Here is a 22,298-nt window from a genome sequence, read left to right as displayed (position 1 = left end):
TAATCCCAGCTACTAGGGAGGGTGCAGCAGAAGAATTGCTTGAACCCAGATGTGGAGGTTGCAGTGAGCCAAGATCACCCCACTGAACTCCAGCCTGGGTTACAGAGGGAGACTCCATCTTAAAAAAAAAAAAAAAAAAAAAAGAACTTAAAGACATACCAAATTTAAAAAATGAGCAAGACTGTAATGTCAGGGATGGACACTTAGGTGATAAAAGTGTAAGAAACATAGGTGATTACTGTGAAAGTCAGATAACAGTTACTTTTTGGGCTATCGGGTGTCTGTTGGGATTGGAGTGTAGCACACATGGAGGCATGTCCAGGGTAGATGGCAAACTTCTGATTCTTGGCCCCGGTGGTGGTTGTCAGGGTGTTTGCCTAATAACAGTGCATTGAAATATATGTTTGTTTTGTGTGTGTGTGTGTGTGTGTGTGTTTTTTTGCATCAGTTTTATTTTATAACAAAAGGCTAAAAAGAAGTATTTAAAGAAAGTAATGCATACTATATTTTATTTGCTGATATAATGATTACCAGATTATTGAAATGTATGAGTAATTTTGCTATAAATAAGCCTGTTTTCTTTGTTTAAACACACACACACACACACACACACACACAATTTTCACACTCACACCTTCAAAGCCACATAATAGAATGTTTAGGTTAAACCTGCAGCCCCTAGTTGAAATGTTGCTACATGGAATTTTATCCTCCTAACAACCTGTGTCCTAAGTCACATTCCTCTCCAGAAATGTGGACATTGACTGTATTCCAGTCCCTGAGACACTGTTTCAGCCACACGTGGCAGCCCAGACCCTTGCCCACCTGCATCCTGGTCATTCATTCTCCTCATGGGGTCATTACTTGATCCCTATTAAGCATTAAAAGTGGATTAAATATCTCTCTACTTACAGGTAATGTTTTGGTTTGGCCAAAAACATTTTAAGTTTTAAAAACCTGGGGCCACTGGAGTGGGACCATGGGCAAAGGTCAGGACAGGCTGGCTACTAAAATGGCCTGTCACGAACCTTGTACATGAAGGTTGAAGGATTCTGGTGTTCTCTGGTGCCATCGCTGTTAGTCATTGTGCAGCACAGAAATATTTTATTCAACAAACTCTGCAGACTCCTGAACTTCAGGGGTGGGCTGCCTTCTGCCTGGCGCTCTGCACAGATCCTGGGGCCCTCATGCTCATTTATGCGCAGTGAAGCTTCTCCGCTTACCTACAGCTTGTCCTTCTCCAGAGAATCCTTGTCATCCTCCCCTCATCCCAGGGAGTGCAACAAAGGAAAATGAATAGTGAATCCTTTTGCTGGAGACCTGTGGATACTTAATTTTTATAGATATTCAGTAAATATTTATTTATATTCACTAGCAGCAAGCAATTCACTTGTAAATGGAAAAAATGGAATAGTGGTGTGTAACATAAGCATAAGCAGATGCTCATGTTATTTCTTTGAATATTTTTCCTTTCTTTAAAAATGTAAATTTTTTAATTTTTAAAGTAATAGGAATCTATTACAGAAAAATGTGAAGAATGAAGAAATATTCCTAAATTGTCACCACTATAATACAGTCATGGTTATCACTGTAGTATACTTAGTATATTTTCTTCTAGTCTAATTTTGGTGTGAAATTCTTTAATAGTTGTAATAAAAATGCATTTAATTGTGTTTTTTCCTTTTTACTTTAGCCTTAGATAATTATGATATCACAGACATTTCCATGTTGCAATGTTATCACAACAATAATTTTTTACTGCATTAAATTTTATTATTTGGTCTTATATTTTTATGTTAACCTAGTTTTGGTTAACACATTTTAGCAAATAGAATATTTTTGTATAATGTATAATTTTATTCAAATTGCTTTTGGGTTTTGTTGCTTTGGATTTTTAGAGTAGAATGTTAAAGAGTGTCGAGAATTTCAGTAAACTTCTAATTTATCTTTCAGCTCTGTCATCAAATCTAGTAAATCGAGTGAGTGTAGGAATGAGAGGTGTATAGTGTATATTAATTTACCAACTGTTGTTCCACTCAGGATCTCAGTTATATGTAACTTCGTAAAGCCATATAAAATTTGAGTGAGGCAGTAATCTTTTTTTACATCTAGAAATGGGCCATAGAACACCAGTTGTACTGGACAGTTTAGAAACTTATGGTAGACAATGAAGGTTCTTTATTTGGAGCCAAAGGAAGTACACGGCAACGTTTTCGATGTGTGTGAGTGTGTGTGTTCTTGGGAGATGGGTTGTGATTTTCATCAGATGTTCAAAGAGATCCTGTGCTACTGGTATAGACACAGTGTTTGCTAGTCGAATGGAATGCTACTTTTGTGAGTTTGTTTGTTGTTGTCATTCTCTCCCTGTCTCCCCTCCAAACCCTTCTCCTGCATTCATTATATCCAGAAATAAAACTCAGAAAAACTTACTTTTGGGTAAGCAATGATTTATCACATGCAAGTTTATAGTGATGAAAAAAATTTAAAACGCTAAACACATATGTGACATTGTTAATTGGAAATATGCACCAATTTATGTTGATTTTGGAAGTTTTCCCATTAAAATGAGTAACTTAGTGCTATACTTTGTTAAAATATTTTTTAAAAAAATATGTGACCAGGGAGCGGATAATTCAGTAAATTTTCTATTAATTCAAGTTATGAATTGAATGTGGAAATATGAAAATAGTTACCCCCTTACTATGTTATTTGGAAATGTGTAGATTTACTAACTCCATTAAATTTGAGGCCTTCTAAGTTTTCGCACAGCTAAAGCAAAGAGATATTATATGCAGATAATTGTAAATGAAATTATTTACCAATGTTAAGAACTCTCCTTCTTTAAAAGATAAAATCTTAGTCATTTTTGGTTATCAAATGACAGGAGCACCTTTTTTTTTTTTTTGTCTAACAGGTATGTGAATGTGCAGTGACTGCTTTGTTTTGAATAATCAATATCTTTTTGTTTTTTTTTTTTAAGGAATGGGCTGTTTCTGGGGAGCTGAAAGGAAATTCTGGGTCTTGAAAGGAGTATATTCAACTCAAGTTGGTTTTGCAGGAGGCTATACTTCAAATCCTACTTATAAAGAAGTCTGCTCAGGTAGGAAGAATTTGCTTTGTTGTATTACTAGGAGAAACAAGGAAGGGCTTGTCACAACTGTTGGGTGACAGGCTCTTTAAAATGGAAATATGTTTTTTTTTTTAAATGTTTCTTCAGTCTTTATTATTTTCATAAATATACTTGTGGGCCTCTCACTTTATATGTTTAGAAGATGATAATCTTCCTGTGGAATGTACCATTTAGCTTTTGCTGTGGAACAACCACTCTAAAACATGGTGGCTTCAAACAGTCATTTTATTAGCTTGTAATTCTGATGATCAGCAGTTGAGGCTGGGCTCAGCTTTGTGGTTCTTCTGTTAGCCTCACCTGGGATTTGCTCATGTGGCTAAGGTCAACCTGTGGGTTGCCTGGGGGCTAGTTGGCTTAGGCTGCTTTACTCTTAGGCCTGGCAATTGGTGCTGGCTGCTGGTTAGCACTAACTGCCAGCTGGGGTGTGGGGATGATGGACCATATATTTTTAGCACGCTGGTCTGAGCTAATTCACATGGTAGTGGATGCAGAGAACCTAAGAGCAGCAAGCGAGGATGAGCCCCATTCTCTGTTTGTGTTACATTCACTTTTATACCATTGGCCAAAGCACGTCATATGGTCTAGGCCAGAGACAATATGGGATGGCTCCCCAAAGGCAAGAATATAGGAGGTATCAAGAATCAGTACCATTATTGCAACAATCTACCACATGAGACAAACATTTCATATACTGGTTGTGTTTTCTGGAAGGAAAAACATTGAAAGCCATGCTATAATGCAGGCATCAGCAAACTATTGACTCATAGGCCAAATCCCACTTGCTGCCTATCTGTGTAAGTAAATTTTTGTTGAAACACAGCTATTCTCATTATTATTATTATTACATATTATCTATGAGTGTTTTCATGCTACAGTGACAGAGTTGAGTGCTCGCAACCAACTATGTGGTCTGCAAAGCCTAAAATATTTACTGTTGGGAGCTTTACAGGAAAAAAATTTGCTGACCTCTACTCTAGGTTAACAGGATAGGCAGATGCCCTCATGACAAATTCTATCTCGAATACCACATTACCTCTCTGGATTTGTTTCTGACCTTCAGGGATTTCCTTTCCTTTCCTGCCAGCTCAGGTAGCATTTGAAATGTTTTTCTAAAAAACTTACATTCACCATTTTAAGAGGTCTTAATAGGGAGGGAGTATCTGGAGCTATAGTCCACTGTAAAATGTGAAGTTTTATCTTTTTAAAATAAAGGCTTAAGTAAGTCGGTTTGTGGAGGATGCACTCAGCCCTCCGAGGGCACCATGAATGATGGAGGGGAAAAGCTGGAGTGTGGGAGCTTGGTGAATAATGAGCATGTTGATGTGTTTGCTACAATATGAATTTTATTTTGAAATAAAATTTGAGCTCTACAACAATGAAAATATTATAAAAATGTGCACATTCTTATTTTTTCTTGCTCTAGAGAAGGATTGAAATATTCTGATTGGTATGGAGAATGTGGTATAATGAACAAATATTTTAATGGTTAACCTATTTTTTTTTACTTCTGTTTCAAAATTAAACAAATGCTATGCATAGCTATAAATAGACTCAAATGAATCCTGGAGATCACCCAGGTGTATCCTCTCAAGTCTGAGGAATGGAAATGAATAGATTCATTCCTGTCATTCCAGACATGACTTAATGGCCTAAGAGAAAAAGGTTGCTAAGAAAACCCCTAAATATCTACTGCTTTATCCCTATTATCCTCAACCAGCAAAATGTTAACGATCAGTTAGAATATTGCGATTGCTTGTTTGCTCGAACCCTTTTCAGTTCAGCTGTTTATGTTAATAACAACATGATAATTGCCATGTGTTAAACTCATGCTATATGCCAGACACTCTAATAAGCACTTTCTCTGTCTTTGCTTTTCTCTAAGCAGTTCCATGAAGTATGTCAGTTTCTATCTTTTACAGAGGGAGTGTTGAGGCTCAGAGAGGATAAATAACTTACCTAAGGTCATACCTAGCAGGAATCCCTACCTCATTAGCTCTCAGCTCAAAGTCTATGCCATTGACCGTGGTGTAAGTCTCGTAGCTGTCATCATATCCCAGCCATTCTCCATTTATCCCTTCGTACTTCGTTCCACCAAGTCACAAATTCTCTTTCATATCTATCTTTCTCCTATATTTTTTATTATATTGGTGTGCTTTTAAATGATTAAGGAGAATGCCAAGGAAATTCTTTTGTCTTCCTTATGTTTAGAAGGAAAAAGGGCAAAGTCAGTTCATGCAAACAGCTGGTGTGTTAGAGGCCTCTAGCAGTGGTGAAGTACAGAAACCACGGAGGTTGGTAAATAACTCGATTTGATATGAACACTACCTGCTAAGTTAACAGTAGCATTGGGAAGCATGGTTGTCATGGAAACTTGTTCCTGATTGGAAAGGGATAGTTATAGGGTCTTACCCAGACACAGAAGGAGAGATGATTTCTTTCCCTAGGCTTTTTTTTTGTTCTGATCATAAAAGGGAAAAACAAAAAGGCAGAGAGGAGCTATGATAGAAAGGTCCCCCTGGCACAGAAGTGGTGGAGCCTTCAGGTCCCTGGGAATAACAGAGAAGGAGAACAAATAAGGTCCCTAGCTAGAGTAATTATGGTAACCAGCTAATTAAAGATTTTTGACCGAGGAGAGGGGTGGGGGAGACATAAAGCAGGTTACACTGGCGGGCCTCCCCTCTGAAGCCTCTGGTGCTCAAAGCCTTGCTGAACAAGTCAGCCCTGGAGGGGTCTGACTTGAAAGAAGGAAAGAAAAAACCCAAGGCTCTCTGGTAAGATGCATAGTAATTGCTGAGGTCCAGTGTGGGGGAAATACTAGTCTGTACTATAGTATTTGCACTGATTTCAAAATTGCTTTCTCTTGTGCTTGCAATTAAGTTTATAAAACTTTGATCACAATCCGTGAATATTTTGTAAAGGTTTTTACTTTTATTTTGTCAAGAAAAGAAGCATAGGGACCTGGATTGTGTGCAAATTCCTTCTCTCATAAAGCAGTATGCTTGAGCTTGAGGTACCTTGTGGTTTCTTGGGGCAGATGCCAGAGATATGGGAGGAGGGGTTAACAGAATCCACAGGGCCAGCTTTACTACTGCTCTGTGCAACCTCTTATGTGATGACACACATCAGAGCTTCCACAAGCATTATCTCAGCACACAGGTGGGTGAACACAGGCCGAGGAACCATCGGCTCAAGTTTGCTACCCCTGCTGCGCCAGTGAGTCTGCACAGCCTTAACAGGGGAGAAGTGAGTGAGAGAGTGTGGGTGTGAGTGTAGAAGCAGCGTGTGTCCAGAGAGGGTGTGGATTCATGTCCAAATGGTATTTCTATGTGGAAATTGATAGGCCAGTGACTCCAAACCCCAAACTGGAGTTGTGACTAGGCATATAGAAAAGATAACGTGGCTTCTCATAGTAGCTGAGAGAGGACGTGTCCCTATCGTGGGCTCACTAATGGGGCTGTTCGTGGTGGGCAGTCTCCATTGCTTGGTGCCACTTGCACCTGACGTCTGTAGAGAATACAAGGGGACAGCCTCTTAGGAATTTGGAATAAAGTCGCCCGTTGGGAATGGCAGTAGAAAATCAGCCTGCACTGAGTCACAGTGGAGATGGACAGTCACTGGGAAGAGAGATTGGTTTCTGTGTCAGTAGGATTTCAGAGTAACCTAATGGAAAGCCCTGACTATGTAAAAGGAACATAGGGCCTTAGCAGGAGGTTGGTGAGCTAGAACAGCCTAGGAGAGGGGAGGTCCAGCCACTCTCTTGGGTGTTCTGGGAAGACCCACAGAGCCTGATACCCTGGCACTTTTAAGTTGTGTCACTAACCTCATGTTCTGATCCATACTCTAAAACTTTCCAATCTTTTGTCCTCCTGTGGGGATTATTTACAGAAAGAAAATGCATTGAAATCAGGTTGGTCAGACACGCAGTTCTAATTCTCACTTAGAATTCAATAAAATGCCACTCTGAGATATACATCTCAGTCTATTGTGAGTTTAGTCTGTACAGGTCATTCTCTCCAAATTGAGTTAACCTTGGGTTGAGTTATATGATGAAAACAGAGTTTTGGCCAGACCTCCATGATCTTCCAAGGCTTCACTTGCCTCCTGCATTCCCTTGGAGATTTCCCATCCCTTGCATGTGCCCATAATTTCATTTAAACCTGCTTTAAAAGTGAATGTACCTTTTAAGTAATCTATAATCTTCCCTTCCTCAGGTTCATTAAGCACTGAACCAATAGTGCACAGGCTGAGAAACTTTCCTCACCCAGATGTTTTGGGCCTGAATTCTAACCCCCCTGAAAGCCACCCACCACCAGCTTCTGCACCAGGTACCCAGTCTTGTCTGGGACACAGGGTAGCATCTCTCATGGCCAGCAGACCTCTGTTGGGCCACTGTTCTGATTCATTTCTGATCTAAGAGACGTGCTGAGAAGTAATTCATGTCTTAGTGGCCACTGTTTTGTACCTAAAATGATGTCCAAAGATTCATCTGTCCATTTGTGTTTCCTACAAGCTCAGCATCTGGCTGGCACTAGAAAACCCAGAACCTGGACCGGAATAGCCATGAGGAGCCTAACTTGTATGTAGGCCTTACTTGAATAAATTAAATATGCCACTTATTGGAAAGGTACCACATGCAAGGCATTGTACCAGGTCCTAGAAGATTGGTTGTGATGTGAAGAATACTGGTTCCTGTCTTCCAGAATTTTCTCTATAGTCAAATGAAAGCTTGATCTTTCACATTTGTTTTAAGGAGTTGGGCTGACACTGGTTTTCTCTTTACACATGCACACACACACACACCCCCTCAAACAGTTGTTATGCAAACCAACTGATTAACTGGCATGCTGTTGCTTTACTACATTGATTTTAGAAGTAATTGAGCTATTCAGATTCCTGAATGCTCAGATAGAGAATTATTCTTACATTTTATAATAACGACTGTACAGATGAAAATATGAAAAGACATTCTGCAATGGATAAGCATTCTGGGTTAATTTCAGTGCATTAGCCTAATATACAAATACCCCATTTCTGGCAAGAAAACCCAGGATGTTCATTCAGTGGGTAATATCTTTTCATATTTTGCTTACAGATGTTCAGAACAATTCCATGTTTATTAGTCTATTCAAAAGCTTTTAGAAATCTGCACAGCCAAGTGGCACTGAATCCAGAAGCATGAAAGGAGCTGCACAACTTTTCCTCATAAGATTTGCACAAGCACCACGGGAAATCTGAGGCCCAGACATTTCCTTATCAACAGAATACCCCAGTGGATTTTCAAGCGGGCTGTTCAACAGAGGTCTTGAGCAGGAGCCCAGGTGTGGGAAGAGCAGAGTGTGGGAGTCCTCATGTGACCCTCTAGGGGTGGTGATGCGACCAACTATATGGTCGGCAAAACCTAAAATATTTACTGTCAGGTGCTTACGTATCCTGCCCTGAGCCCATTTCCTTTCTTGTAGAATGGAGCAATGCTGCTTGATGAAACCAGTTGAGTTGTGATTGGATTCTTATTTGATTTGTTTCAAATCTGAGTATTCTAGAAAATCTAGGATACACACTTTCTAGCTCTTGGGCATGTTAAAGATGAACACGATGGATCGTGAAGCATTGCTTGGCAGGGCCTGGGCCAGCCTGCAACAAGTATGCCTGGCACAGCACACGGAACCCATCTTCTTCTCTTCTTCATCTGTGTTCTTAGGAGGTCAGGTCATGTCACCCCCTTTTCCAAATGCATATAATTATTTCCTTGATGCTTGAGAGCTTTAACTAAGCATGGAATAATAATTTCCTCACTAATGTAAAACAACTCAGTATACTTTTTTTTTTAAGTTTGACTTAATTTCTGAAGTGTTTGGGTGGAAGCGCATGTCTATGTATCTTACATGAGATGAATGATCCCATTCTTCAAAGTAGGGGTGAGTTCTTTTATTAGCAGATTTTATCAAGCAATGTAAAACTCATTCTAAATTCCTTGCAGACTGCATTAAATCTCTTTTTAGTGCATAGTCAGTCTTATTGTACTCATTTCAATGTCAGTCAAGGTAAATTACTAAGTTATTGACATACTCCTGAAAATGCGAGAATTCTGGTGTTCAGTTCTTGCTACAAGCAATTTGATCGCTTTTTATTCCTCTTATTTTAGGCATAAAATTGCACCTTAAACTTGTAGCAGGCAGGATAAAAATGCTTATCTCTCTCAAACCAAGAGGCACAAAGCAGTCTTCAAGAGCAGAGACCCTTGACTCATACCCTTAGGACCAAAGATACCTGCTCACCCAGTGCCGTCTTCCGCACATGCCCATCCAGGCAGCTGTGCAAGACAGATTAGTTCAGTGAGTGGACCCATTGCCTGAGGAAAAAGTATAGGTAACGAGAAAACAGCTGGTTTTGTTTATTCTAAACCTCAGTCACCAGAAAGAGCAAGCTTGGCTTCTCGACCAACAGCACCCCTCTGAAGGGTTGATATGGGGGGGCATAGGTCATGGGGGAGGTCAAGGCATTTGAGACCTGGAAGGGTTTCAACCATCTTCCAATACAGCAGCTTTCAAACTGGGTGACCATGGAACCCTTAGGCTCTCAGAAAGGTTCTGCGGGAGCTCCAGAGGTAATGACATTTGAACTAGATAACAGTCCAGCTGCTTGGAGAGCCCATGCACAGCTTTCAGCTGTATTATATGTTGATGTCCTGCCTAATCACCTTATTTTGAAAAGTTATTAAGAATGTTGGGAAACCTCCAAGACAGATTTCTTTGTCCAGTGAGGGGACTGAGGCCGAGAGAGGTGAAGTGATTTGAGAGATTTTAGTGGAAGGGTTGAAAATGTGCTTGTCTTCTTAGATCACAGTGTGACTAGAACACCCAAAGGAAGTTTAGATCATACACCAATTCTGCCCCTCTCGGTGAGGTTTACAGTTAAGGATTCAGAGTAGGGGTGGCTTTGGAGTTGGAAATGTTAAGATTTGAAGAGGTCATAGTTTTGTCATTTGGTTCCTGTTTATCATTTCTGTTAGGCTGGATTTTTCCCCCAATATTGAGTCCTGGGGTTTCCCGATAGATAGTTCTTGTGTCTGCTAGACGCTTTAAGTCCTGTCTGCAACAGCCAGCAGCAGAGCTGAGGTCGTGACAATAAAGAGCGCCTGCAGGAGCCCAGGACTTAGGACCAAGAAAGAAAATCATTGAATGGGGGAGTGGTTTCCTTGCTCTCTCACCTCCCTCACCTCCCTCCCTTTCAAGCTTCTGCAAATTGGCTTCCCGGCCTGGGCTGGGGACTGCCCAGTCCTGCAGAATCAGGGCAAGCCGTCTGCAAATTGATTTGTCCACCAAGCGTGGCCTGCAGACCTTACATATAATATCCTGGTACGCACCTGCTCCAGTTTTCAATATACAAGGGTGATGGCATTGCAATAAGTAAAACATGCACTCAGCCAGTGCTATTGAACTCAGAGCAACTTTTCACCATCACATATGTCCTTCATCCACCAGTTCTAAAATTTGAGTGACTCTATGGGGGCTCTCTGGCAGTATCTAGACAAAATCATGGTCTGTCATACTCACATAGGTCTGAACCCTGTATGCTGATGGGTAGTTCAAAGTTGAAACTGAAGAGACATGTGCACATTTTGCTAGAGGTATCCCGAGTTTGCCCAGATATTTAAATTGAGCATTAGACATCAGAGAGGATGAGGATTTTCTATCGCTTCAAATAACTAAAGTCTGGCAAGTGGCAAAACATAGGGCCTCACAATCCTGCTGTCCTCGAATGGTAAAAGGAGGCATTTAGTGCCTTTCTTTACTCTTCAGGCCATTGGCTAAAGACTCCAATGATGATGTCAAGGTCTGTTCTTTGTCATTGAAGGGCAAGGGGTGAGTGAATTGGATGGTTTATGGACTCTCTAAAGACTATTGCATGTGCTACATGTTCTTCATATGACCTTGATATTTTAATATTCTATAGCTTGTTTGGCTGTTCAACTCACCTCCTTAAACAGCTTAAATCACTGCTGAGGAACAGGTGTGGTGGTCAAAGGTCAACAGACTGACGACTTTAAGTAGTTAAATGCGTCAATATTTCAGCATTTCTGGTGGTAAAACTCAAATAGGGCATTTAAGTAGAAAACAAATGGAAAGGAACAATAATGAAAACATCCTTTATACCCATTTAACACTGGAAATAGGTTATTCTTTCATTGTTTTAGGATTATATTCTCAAAGACTTAGAAGGGAAATTAAGAGGAATTTGCTATAGCAAGCAGTTCTTAAAACGTAATTGCAAAAGCAATTGATGAATGTGCCCATACTGATGTTTTCAAATCACATCTAATGGAGCCATAATGTAATATGAGAAAATAACCTTATAGGGGGTCAGGGGGTTGAGCTTCTCTAGGAATTTTATGGGATATATTGGGTCTTAATTACTTCATAATGACTGACAGTTTTTAGAGCCTTAGAATAAAGGTTTCCTTTTTTTTCTAAGTTACATTAAAAATAAATATCTGGGTCAATTATTGGCCCATCCATCTGCCAAGTGAAAATTGCAACAACAGAGAAAAACACGGTCGCTTGTCATGGGAGTGAAGCACCTAGACGTGAGCGGAGCGGCTTGGGAAGAGGTCACTGTTGTTTGCTGGGGCTGTGCCTCCAATCTGCCGGGGGCTCCTCAGCCTGGGAATCATTTACAAACCACTGAGGCCCCTCAGCTGCAGGAGAAGCTTTACTTAATAAATCCTGGCCTCTGAGGCGTGGAATTGTGAGGTCTCTCAGGGAATGCTGAGGGACAGAACTAATTTCAGTGTCTTCGTTCTTCGAAAATGGGAGCTAGCATCACGTCTCTGGCTGGAGCGTTCTGATGAGGGTGACCACCTATCCACAACATGTTTTGAACCCTTTTATTTATAGTTGTTGTCTTCCTCTTTCTTTCTTGATGTTTCCTCTTCCTCCTGCTCCCCCTGTCTTCTCTTTTTCATCTTCTTTCCTTTAGTTAAGGATATGTTGTTTTTTTCCACTCTGGTTTATTGTTATAAGGCTTAAAAGAAGTCACAGAAACTGGTGACTTAGCACATAGTACACATCTTAGGTTTAGAAGAACAGTTGAAAACATAATGCTCTTAATGGGTATTACAATAGTAGTTTATATCCATGACCACTTTGGATATTTGTAATCCACAACTCATTCTACCTACTCATCTCTGTCACAGGCCCATGAAATAGAGCAGCATCAGTGCTGCCCCTTACAAATGTGCCAGGGGTCAGGGGCACTTGGAAAGTTACTCAGTGTGCCACCTGGCTCATTAGAGGTTTTGTCAATCTGCTGGTAGGATTGAAAATAAAACAGGGTTTATATTTAAGACTGTCTCCTTCTAAGCCTTCTCTTCACTCATTTCCAGTAAATGCATTTTCACATGTCTTTCTTGAGCACTTTAGGATAATTTAAAAATGCTAAGCTGTGCTAGAACTGTGCTAGAGTTTTGAAAATGGCTTATAAAAATAATCTAGAGGTCTGGAACTGTTTAGATGGATGTGATCTACAGAAACATGGGATTTCCTTTTCTTTAGCTGAATGGACTTTAGAGGTCATCTATTCCAGCGATTTTTTTTTTGAAACTTTTATTAGGCATTAGAATCTTTTCTTCAGACAAAAATTTTGCACAGAAGTCCATTAAAACAGTGTCCAAGATGCTCTGATTGAGAGAGGGGCTTCCCCCAGCACTGTCCTCAATATTCTGGCCCTAGAGTGCTGCCTCAAAAGCCACCGGGAGCTTAGTCTGTAAAGCAGTTGAGGACGAGGGCCGAGTGAACTCTGGGCTGAAACATGCAGTAAAACGAGAAGGCTTGCCACACCTCGCTCATCACTAGCCCACTGCAAGGCTGCACTTTGGATGCTCGTGGAAACCCGCAGGATGATTGAGGAGTCTGTGCAGAGGGAAGGGGCCTTTTAATTCTCTGCCTCCTTAGAGGTGCGCCCTGGCGGGCCGGGAGCCTCAGACAGAGATGTTTCTGTACAGGTTCCAGGTTTTGCAGCAAGGTCCCAGAGCATCGCGTTCTCCCAATGACCGGTGCTCCTTCTGTTTTCAATTTCAGCCTGATTCCCTAAGTGAATTTCATGTAAAGCTGTCCCTTCCCCCTCGGTCCCAGCGGGTAAGGAGCTGCTGGCGACTGTCACGCCAGTGCCCCTGTCAGCAGACCTGCTTGGCTCTGGAAGGATGAGTTGACAAAAAGCCATAGGTGCCTGAACTTGGGTGTCTTTGTGCACAAGAAAAAATAATCTGTCACCTTGTTTAAGGCGTGTTCGGTCGCGTTTGATAGTTTGAAAATGCTCTGGGGAAAAATCATCTGTCTGGCTTCAAGAGTCAGGTTGTAAAATGGCGAAATCACATACTGGGGGCTGGAGTGGGGCGGGGGAGGGTGGGCAGTGTGGGGGCATTGGGAGGGTGCTGGTTTCTTTTTTAAATAAAGCTTTAATTTTTTAATCTAATAAACGGTTTTTTGTTTAAAGAGCAGTTTTAGGTTCACAGCAAAAGTGAGCAGAATGTAAACACAATTCCCATCCCCCCCATCCCCCTACCATGCCCACCACCAACATCCCCACCAGAGTGGTGCATTTGGTACACCCCAGGGACCACACTGACATGTCCTCAGCAGCCATAGTTGGCATTGAGTTCACTCTAGATGTTCTGACATGTGTAATGAATGACCGGTGTCCACCGTGAAGTTATTGTACAGAGTGATTTCACTGCCCTCAAATCCTCTGTGCTCAGCCTATTTAGCCCATCCTCCCCCACCAACCCCTGGCAACCGCTGATCTTTTCAGAGTCTTCATGTGTTTGCCCATTTCAGAACGTCATCGAGTTGAAATCACACAGTCTCTGTCCTTTTTAGATTGCCTTCTTTCCGTAATATGCACTGAAATTTCCACCCTGTCTTTTCATGGCTCGGTAGGTCATTTCTTTTTAGTGCTGAATAATATTCCATGGCCTGGATGTACCCCAGTTTGCTGGTCTGTTCCCCTACTGAAGAATATCTTGGATGTCTCCAGCTTTTGACAGTTACGATTGAAGCTGCTGTCAATGTAGGAAACTGGTTTAAACGTTCAGTAGAGATGAATGTAAGAACTCTGGAGTGGGGGAGGCTTGGAGGCCTGGGTTGAAGTGCAGTTCTGCCACAGAGGATTTCTGCTAGCTGGTATCAGGCAACTGGGGACTTCATTCGTCAAAAGCACTTAACGTTGAAACTTACTTTTCTTTTCTGAGCCACATAAGTAACAAGAATTCAGACAGCACCTCTGTCTAGGTGGATGACTGGTGAAAAATTTCAACAGTACTTTTCTCTCTCCAGAGCGCCAGAGTTCAGATAGGCATGTGTGCATGCTCCCCTTTCTGTGGGACAGAAGTACATGTATTTCTGTGTCCCCCCGAGGTGCAGCTGTAGTCTCTGACCCCCCTGAGTTGCAACCCACTGGGAGGGTTTCTTATAAGATTTCTCACTTTGTGGGGACCTTGGGCTTCAACTCCTGCCCTCCTCCTCCTGCCCCAAATGGCTGCCACGGTGGGTCCAGAAGAAACCCTCAGAACTCTGGAGTTTGCTTATCTTCTAGGCTTCTTATTCATTTCTTTCCTTCACACTAGCTCAGTGAAAAATGTTAAAATAGTTAAAAAATATATCATATCCAACATTTTAGTTAGACAGGAAGATTGCTTAAGATGTCAATGTGCCCTATCTTGGCCAGGGCATTGCAAGGCGGGGTTAGTGCTCATAGACACACAAGGATTTTTTAGGAGGTGATGACACCGTTTCCGTCAGGGGTGACCAGGAATGGGCACGAACAGACAGAAGCATTCAAGTGACTTGAGAGGATCCTTAGGCAGCCTGGAAGTAAGAGGAAGATGATGGGCCTTCTCCAGCTCCACAAAAAAACAGTGTAATTAAATATGGAATACCCTTACCCCAGGAATATTTGACCTCAGAGAGCTTGGGTCTCAATGCATTGGACGCTGACAGCCCATGTATTCTGCTCTGTTTGTGTCTATAAACCTTCTTCATTTACTTTGTTTTTTGAGATGGAGTTTCGCTCTTGTCGCCCAGGCTGGAGTACAGTGGCATAACCTCGGCTCACTACAGCCTCCACCTCCCGGGTTCAAGCAATTCTCCTGCCTCGGCCTCTGGAGTAGCTGGGATTATAGGCACCCACCACCGTGCCCAAGTATTTTTTTGTATTTTTAGTAGAGAGGGGTTTCACCATGTTGGCCAGGCTGTTCTCAAATGCCTGATCCCTGATCCAGGTGATTCATTTACTTTCAATTATGGTACCTCAATGGCCTCCCATTTGAGTATAGATGTTAAATAAACACAATTGTCTCTCAGTCTTGCTCAGACTAATTACTCAAGGCTTTGATGAGCAGCAGAGTCTCATTTAGAAGAGGACTTGCCCTGGCCCAAGAATTCACTCTCTTACCTAAGATGTAATTTTATTTTTCTGACAGGACATGCTTGATGGCACTGATCTCTCCAGCCAGGTCAGCGCGGCAGAGAGGTAAACACCAGTATGTCTTGTTAAGAAGCAGGAGATGAGATCATGAGATTGCCACACACACATGTTGATGGCCTTTAGATATGAACTTGGAGATAGAAAATAATGGCTAATATGTTTTAGTCCTTTCCAAGTGTGTGGCATAATTCTAAATTCTTTACATGTGACAGCTTCTTCAATTTTCATTACAGCTGGATAGGGAGGGGGTAGGCTAGTGTCCCTGTTTTTGAAATGAACAAATGCAGGCATAGGGAGATTATCTGACTTGTCTAAACCCCCGGAATTAGTAAGCGGCGGAACCAGAATGGATGCAGGGTCAGTCTATGTCAAGAGTCCTTGCTTTGAACTCCTATGCTGTGTCTCTCTCAAAGAGCAAGAAGGTGCAAGTCGCTACAATGAAAAGAACTCCATTGTCAGTGAGACATACAACACCCTTCCAAAGTGACAAAGACAAAACACCTAGCTAAGACTCACTGGCTAATTGGAAAGCAGGGCCTGTTATTACATAAAGGCTCCTGTCCTACTAGGTGAGATTTTCCTTGAGGGTAGGGACTAGGTCTTTTCATCTCCCTACTCTTGTGACACCTGGAGCAGGCCTTGCTCTCCATAGGCTCCTGATCAATGCCCAGTTGTCAGGTCCCCTCATGCGTTAAAGAAGGCCGTGCCTGAGGATCCCACTGGCAAGTCTTGGAAGGCTCTGGGACTCTTGTCAGCCCTGCGCAGTGCTTCCTGATTATATGAAGAGTCAGAATCTATCATGAGAAAAGTCCAAAGTCTCTCCTAAGTTCTGAACAATAACTCCCTTCTCCCACATGGCAACTCTTCCCTGATGGTTTAAAGAGCTGAGGTCTTGGCGAAACCAGGCTTTCCCTCAGATTGCTCAGCAGAGGACTTTGTCAGTTATCTTAGACCTTTTTAAGAAGCAGATATACAGCTGGGTGGGGAGGCTCATGCCTGTAATCCCAGCACTTTGGGAGGCCAAGGCGGGCAATCACTTGTGGTCAGGAGTTTGAGACCAGCCTGGCCAACGCGGCGAAACTCTGTCTCTACTAAAAATATAAAAACTAGCCGGGTGTGGTGGTGCACATCTGTAATCCCAGCTGCTTGGGAGGCTGAGGCAGGAGAATCACTTGAACCTGGAAGGTGGAGGTTGCAGTGAGCTGAGATCTCGCCACTGCACTCCAGCCTGGGTGACAGAGACTCCGTCAAAAAAAAAAAAAAAAAAAGAAGCATCATCTTCTTTGTTCATCTGTTGCCTTTGACCTTGTCAGATCTAGTGAAATTCTTAGTGCCCTGAAAACAAATGGACTTAGATCTATGGCCACTCTCTGGCAAAGGTAAGGGAATTTTAAACTCCAGCATCTTTTGGGCTGTAGCAAGGTGACACAATTTATCAGAGTTTCTGGAGTGCCCCAGAAGCTATATAAATGCAATTTTATCATTTCTGTAGTATTCTGTAAATATCAAGCCTATAAAACAATGCAATTACAAGAAGAAGAGTTAACTCACAGGTTGGTGAAAGGAACACTGCTCATAATCAGAGTCAGGTGGTAAAGGACGTACTTCGTGGTGAAGCCAGGTGTGTAGGGACCTGTGGCATTCGCCCATCTGGAGTTGTCTGCTTCTCTCTCCCTGCTCCTGTGGGTGGGATTGGGATTCCTAAGTCACTTTCCCTCCCTTTCCCCGTTCCCATTTCTTTTGAGTACTTACTAGGTGCAAAACATTTTTCTGGACATTTGGGAAAGCTCAGAAAATAATATGCTGATATTCCACTCCAGGAAGCTAGACCGTCCTAGGAAACCCAGGACTAAGGGAAAGCAGTCCCGGCGTGCAGGGGAGAGATTCAGGGTGCTTTCTACCCTCTCCTGGACCTCAGTTCCCTGCGCCTGGCTTGGCTTTTGTAGGCTGGGACCGCTGCTCCTGTTAGCTTCTGCATGGTAGTCGGTGCCACCCAGCTCGCTGGTGTTCCTGACTCGGGCTCTGCCCGCCTCACCCCATCTGTAGGCCCTCCCTGATGGGTGTTCTGCTGTTCACGGTCCTAATTTGGCACACGCCCTCTGAGGACCTCAACAGAGACACTCCAGGGAAGAGGCCTGGAGCTGCGTCCCTGAGAATGCATCAGAGGGAGCAGTCCGGAAAAGAAAACACAACCAAGTCATTTCGTTTGGGTGGGAAATAAACTCTGCAAGACAAAATAGATTCACAATAACGATCCGATCTGTCAGAAGAAGTGGCAAAGAAAGGGAAGAAATGAGCGGCTGTGTGTGGGTGAGCCATTGATGCAGGAGGCTCTCCCTGCCATTTGGTCCAGTCACAGCAGAATAAAAGCTCCACTTCTGGATGAGGGATCACATGTGACAAGTATGCAAGAGCTTTTTAATACCACCACGCCTGGCCAGTGATGGGCACAGCATCCTGGTTAGTAATGAAAGTGGAATGAGAAAGCTGCAGGAGCCCGAGATGGATGGAACAGGGAAGGAGCAAAGTTCCCACAGAGGAGACAGAGGAGGAGGAAGCAGGGGACAATACCCCACGACTCTAGAGGCACACGTACACAAGCGAGGCAGCACGCAGAGTCGAACAGGCACAGATGGACTGGTCACGTAGCCTGGAGTTAGGGCAACAGATGGACAAGTCATTGCATAAATTGGCTACCCAGGGACCACAAATGCCTGCTAGGAAATCCAAGGACGTATCAGGTTGACCCAGTGACAACATACCTGGACAGAGGTAGACACAGGTGCCCCTGATCTGAAAGGGAAGTGAACAGCAGTTTGCACTGGTGGGGGTGGGGGGCGGGAAGCAAACGAGATTGAATAAGAAAAGGAAGGAAATTACATTGTGTGCGTGTGTGTGTTTAATGTCTTTTGTAGGAGGACTTTAATTCGTCTTTGTAAGACCTGACTTTAATTATGTCACTTCTGAATGTTGTAATCGTATGACATTCAGAGCAGTGGGAGAGGAAAATAACATTTGGATCAAAATATATTTGATATATATTCAAAATATAGCTGAAATAAATTTTCTAAACACTGAATTTTTAGTTTAAGCACAAACTGAAAAACAATAACTTTCATGGAAATAGTTACTTGTAAAATGTTGTTCAACTTTCAGAATGAAGTGTAAAATACAAGATGGAGTTGTCATTTAAAAACCAAATAGTATTAAACTAAAACAAAAATAATTATTGCTAGATATTTTTAGATTGCTGTAACAGTGTACCACAAAAATACTATAGTCTGCTGTGATGGTATTGATTACCTTTTTATTTGATGGCAAAAATGGATGAATTGTCATGTCTTTAAGTTGATATTTACTCAACATTTTAATATACATTTAGGATATGTATACATTTGTGTTAATTCTTTTTTAAAGCTTTTAAAAATTAATCACCTATTATTTGAAAGTCAGTATGCTAGGGACCAGATACAGTGGTGAACAGGATAAAATTGTTTCTGTCTTCATGAAGGGTATATAATCTATTACTTTAAAAAAAAAAAAAAAAAAAAAAAAAGGACTTTAAGGCCAGATGTGGTGGCTCATGCCTGTAATCCCAGCATTTTGAAGGCTGAGATGGGAGGATCGCTTGAGGCCAGGAGTTTGAGACCAGGCTGGGCAAGAAAGCAAGACATTCATTTCTTCAAAAACGCTATTTTAAAAACTTTAATTTTTAGAGCAATTTTAGGTTGAAGCAGAAAAAGTAAGCAGGAAGCACACAGTTCCAATGTTACCGCCTACCACACACACATACATTTTCTTGGCTATTAACATCTTATATTAGTGTAGTACATTTGTTATTGATGGGCCAATATTGATTTATTATTATTAACTAACGTCCATAGTTTACATTAGGGTTCACTTTTGGTGGTGTACATTCTGTAGGTTTGACAATTGTATAATACATGTATCCGCCATTATAGAATCATGCAGAATAGTTCACTCCCTAAAAGTTCCTTGTGCTCCACCTGTTCATCTCTCCACCCCCACAAACCCCTGGCAACCACTAGCTTTTTACTGCTGATCGTTCTGCCTTTTCCAGAATGTCATGCAATTGTGTGATTGGAGAATGGGTGGAAGCACACAGTAAGCAGCATGTTTAGATAGGCCTTTTTCACTCAGCAGTATGTATTTAAGGGTACTCCATGCCTTTCTGGGACTTGATGGCTCATGTCTTTGCATCACTGAGTAATAATCCACTGTTTGGAGGTACCATAGGTTATTTTATCTATTCAGCTATTGAAATAACTGCAGTTGCTTCCAGTTTTTGACAGTTATGAACAAAGCTGCTATTAACGTTTGTGTACAGGTTTTTATGTACACGTAAGTTTTTAACTCATTTGGACAAATGTTTAAGAATGTGACTGCTGGATCATGTGGTTAGACTATGTTTAGCTTTGCAATAAACTGCCAAACTGTCTTCCAAAGTGGCTGTACCATTTTGCTCCCAGCAATGAGTGAGAGTTGCTGTTGCTTTACATCCTTGCCAGCATTTGGTGGTGTTGGTGTTTTGGATTTTGGCCGTTCTAATAGGTGTATAGTGGTATCTCCTTATTGTTTTAATTTGCAATTCCTTAATGACATATGATGTGGAGCATGTTTTCATATACTTCTTTGCTGTTTTTATATCTTCTTGGTGAGGTGTCCATTCAGATCTTTTGCCCATTTTTTATTTGAGTTGTTATTTTCTTATTGTTGAGATTTAAGATTGTTTTGACCTTTATCAGATACATGACATGAGAATGTGTTCTCCCAGTCTGTGGCTTGCCTTTTCATTCTCTGAACAGTTTCTTTCCCTGGGCATCCATTACTTGTGAACTGTGTGGGCCGGGCACTGGTGGACCAGAGTAGTTCTGGGAAGGTGAACTGCAGACCTGCACAGCAGGCTCTGTTAGTCTCAAAATTCTCCCAGAAAGTCAGTGTGGACTGTTGCATGCCCGAATCCTGGCACTCACACCTTTCTTGTTCACTTGCGTCTGTTGATCTTGATACTGGGTTGTACCTATGGTTTCGGCCTCTCATTGTTTGCCGTGTTGATCATTTTGTGTCTCTGATGACTTTAGTAGCTGACTCTGGCCCTGGTCCCTTGACTTCATGTGAGTTCTGTTACCTGACTGTGGCCATCCACCCTCCCACATGGGTGCTGATTGTCTTGTTTGTGTACCGGCTTGGGCTTTGCCATTGACAGTTTATCCTGACCCCAGCCCGAGGCCTAGTGTCTAGAAAAACTATCATATTTTCAGTGGTTGATTATAAAACCAGCATTATGTTGGGTGTTTCTCACTTTAATGTCTAAACTCAAAATCTTTCTTGCTGTCATCCCCAAACGAAGTTCCCTGCTGACTTTCCCATTTCTTCCCTAATGGCCTCACCATTCTCCCAGTAACTCAGACTGTCTACCACAGGGCCGTCTTGGATTTATCCTTCATCAGCTGCAGACAGTCAGTAGCCTCATTCTCAGACCCGAGTGCTTCAGTGCCTACCATTCGTTCTATTAAAGGACTTGAGTTCTACCATGATAGGAAAAAAAGCTGCATCATTCCAGGAAGGTATGTGTGCACATTCAGACATTAGGTTAATGCCGTATACATTTTTCTGAAAACCCTGTATCTCCCTATATGGCAGCCTCTAAGAGCCTTTGTGGTGCCAAAACCTGGAATCATTCTTTGGCTTTGTTTTTAAACACTGAAATCCTTCTTGAGTCTTCTCTCTTTTTTATTCCCACTGCCACCAGTGTGAAACTGGCCCTGGCTTCATGGCTGGCCCCTTGAGGCTTAGTGCTGGACTCAATGCCTTGGGTCTTTCTGAAGGGAAGCCTGCTGGGGACAGGAATAGGGAAAGAGCTGAGTAGAACAATAAGGTGGAGAGAACCAGAAAGCTTTTCAACCCATCTTTAGAGTAAGATCTTCACAGTGTGATTTTGTTATTCTATTTGAAGAGAATTCTAGAGTAGCTGATGCTTTTAGAAATCAAATATAGATACAGAACACATTACAAAACTAAGATTTGGTCATTTTAAAAGCTTTGTTATTTGCTTTTTCATACTCTCCTTTCCTCCTCTTCACTCAAGTAAATAATGATTTGACCATAATTTTCTTTACTTAAAAATATTTTTTTCACAGACTTCAGATCTGTGTGTCTACTTGTCATGAAAAGTGTATTTTACTTTAATAAGCTAATGATTTATTTCAACAGAGGAAGCAGAGCCCTCCAAGTTTATATGGATTGATTACTCCAAAGCTTTGACTAGAGACCTGTTCTTTTAAAAGCCAGTGTTTTTGTGCAACTCAGGTGAATTTCAGATTGCCTTCTCAAACTCTACCTGTGTATCATTAAGTCACTGCTAAGATTGTTTCCCCCTCATTTCCAGTAGCTTATGAGAACTCCAGCTATTGGCATGTAGCATTTCACCTCCTAAACTATTAGGTCGTTTCTTTGATTGCCCAGAACAATCTTATCATTGAATGAAACTATTATAAATTATATGCACATAGTTTTAAATGATTGCAAGATAGATTTGATTCCAGGTCTTTTCAGAAGTTTAGCATTGACTCTTTTTCAAAATTTTCTCTTTTTACAACATTTCCAGCTATGTTTCAACTTGTTTGTCAGAACGATCGCTGCCTGGGCTAAAGCCAGTGCTGCCAGG

General features: G+C 41.8%; 1 protein-coding gene across 5 annotated transcripts in view; it reads left to right on the top strand.

Moving 5' to 3' along the window:
• MSRA (methionine sulfoxide reductase A) overlaps positions 1 to 22,298 on the top strand; it is a 366,455-nt gene that overhangs the window by 180,181 nt on the left and 163,976 nt on the right. For 4 of the 5 annotated variants that reach the window (XM_025394751.1, XM_025394754.1, XM_025394755.1 and 1 more), the window contains one exon: positions 2,981 to 3,100. The exons of the other annotated variant lie outside the window; for it this stretch is intronic. In XM_025394751.1, the coding sequence (XP_025250536.1) occupies positions 2,981 to 3,100 (120 nt within the window). The remainder of the gene's footprint in view (positions 1 to 2,980; positions 3,101 to 22,298) is intronic. 5 annotated transcript variants of the gene reach the window in all.

Source organism: Theropithecus gelada, chromosome 8 (genome assembly GCF_003255815.1).
Source record: "Theropithecus gelada isolate Dixy chromosome 8, Tgel_1.0, whole genome shotgun sequence".
NCBI lineage: Eukaryota > Metazoa > Chordata > Mammalia > Primates > Cercopithecidae > Theropithecus > Theropithecus gelada.
The sequence above is the reverse complement of the archived record's forward strand: the minus strand, read 5'-3'. Positions and strand labels throughout refer to the sequence as shown.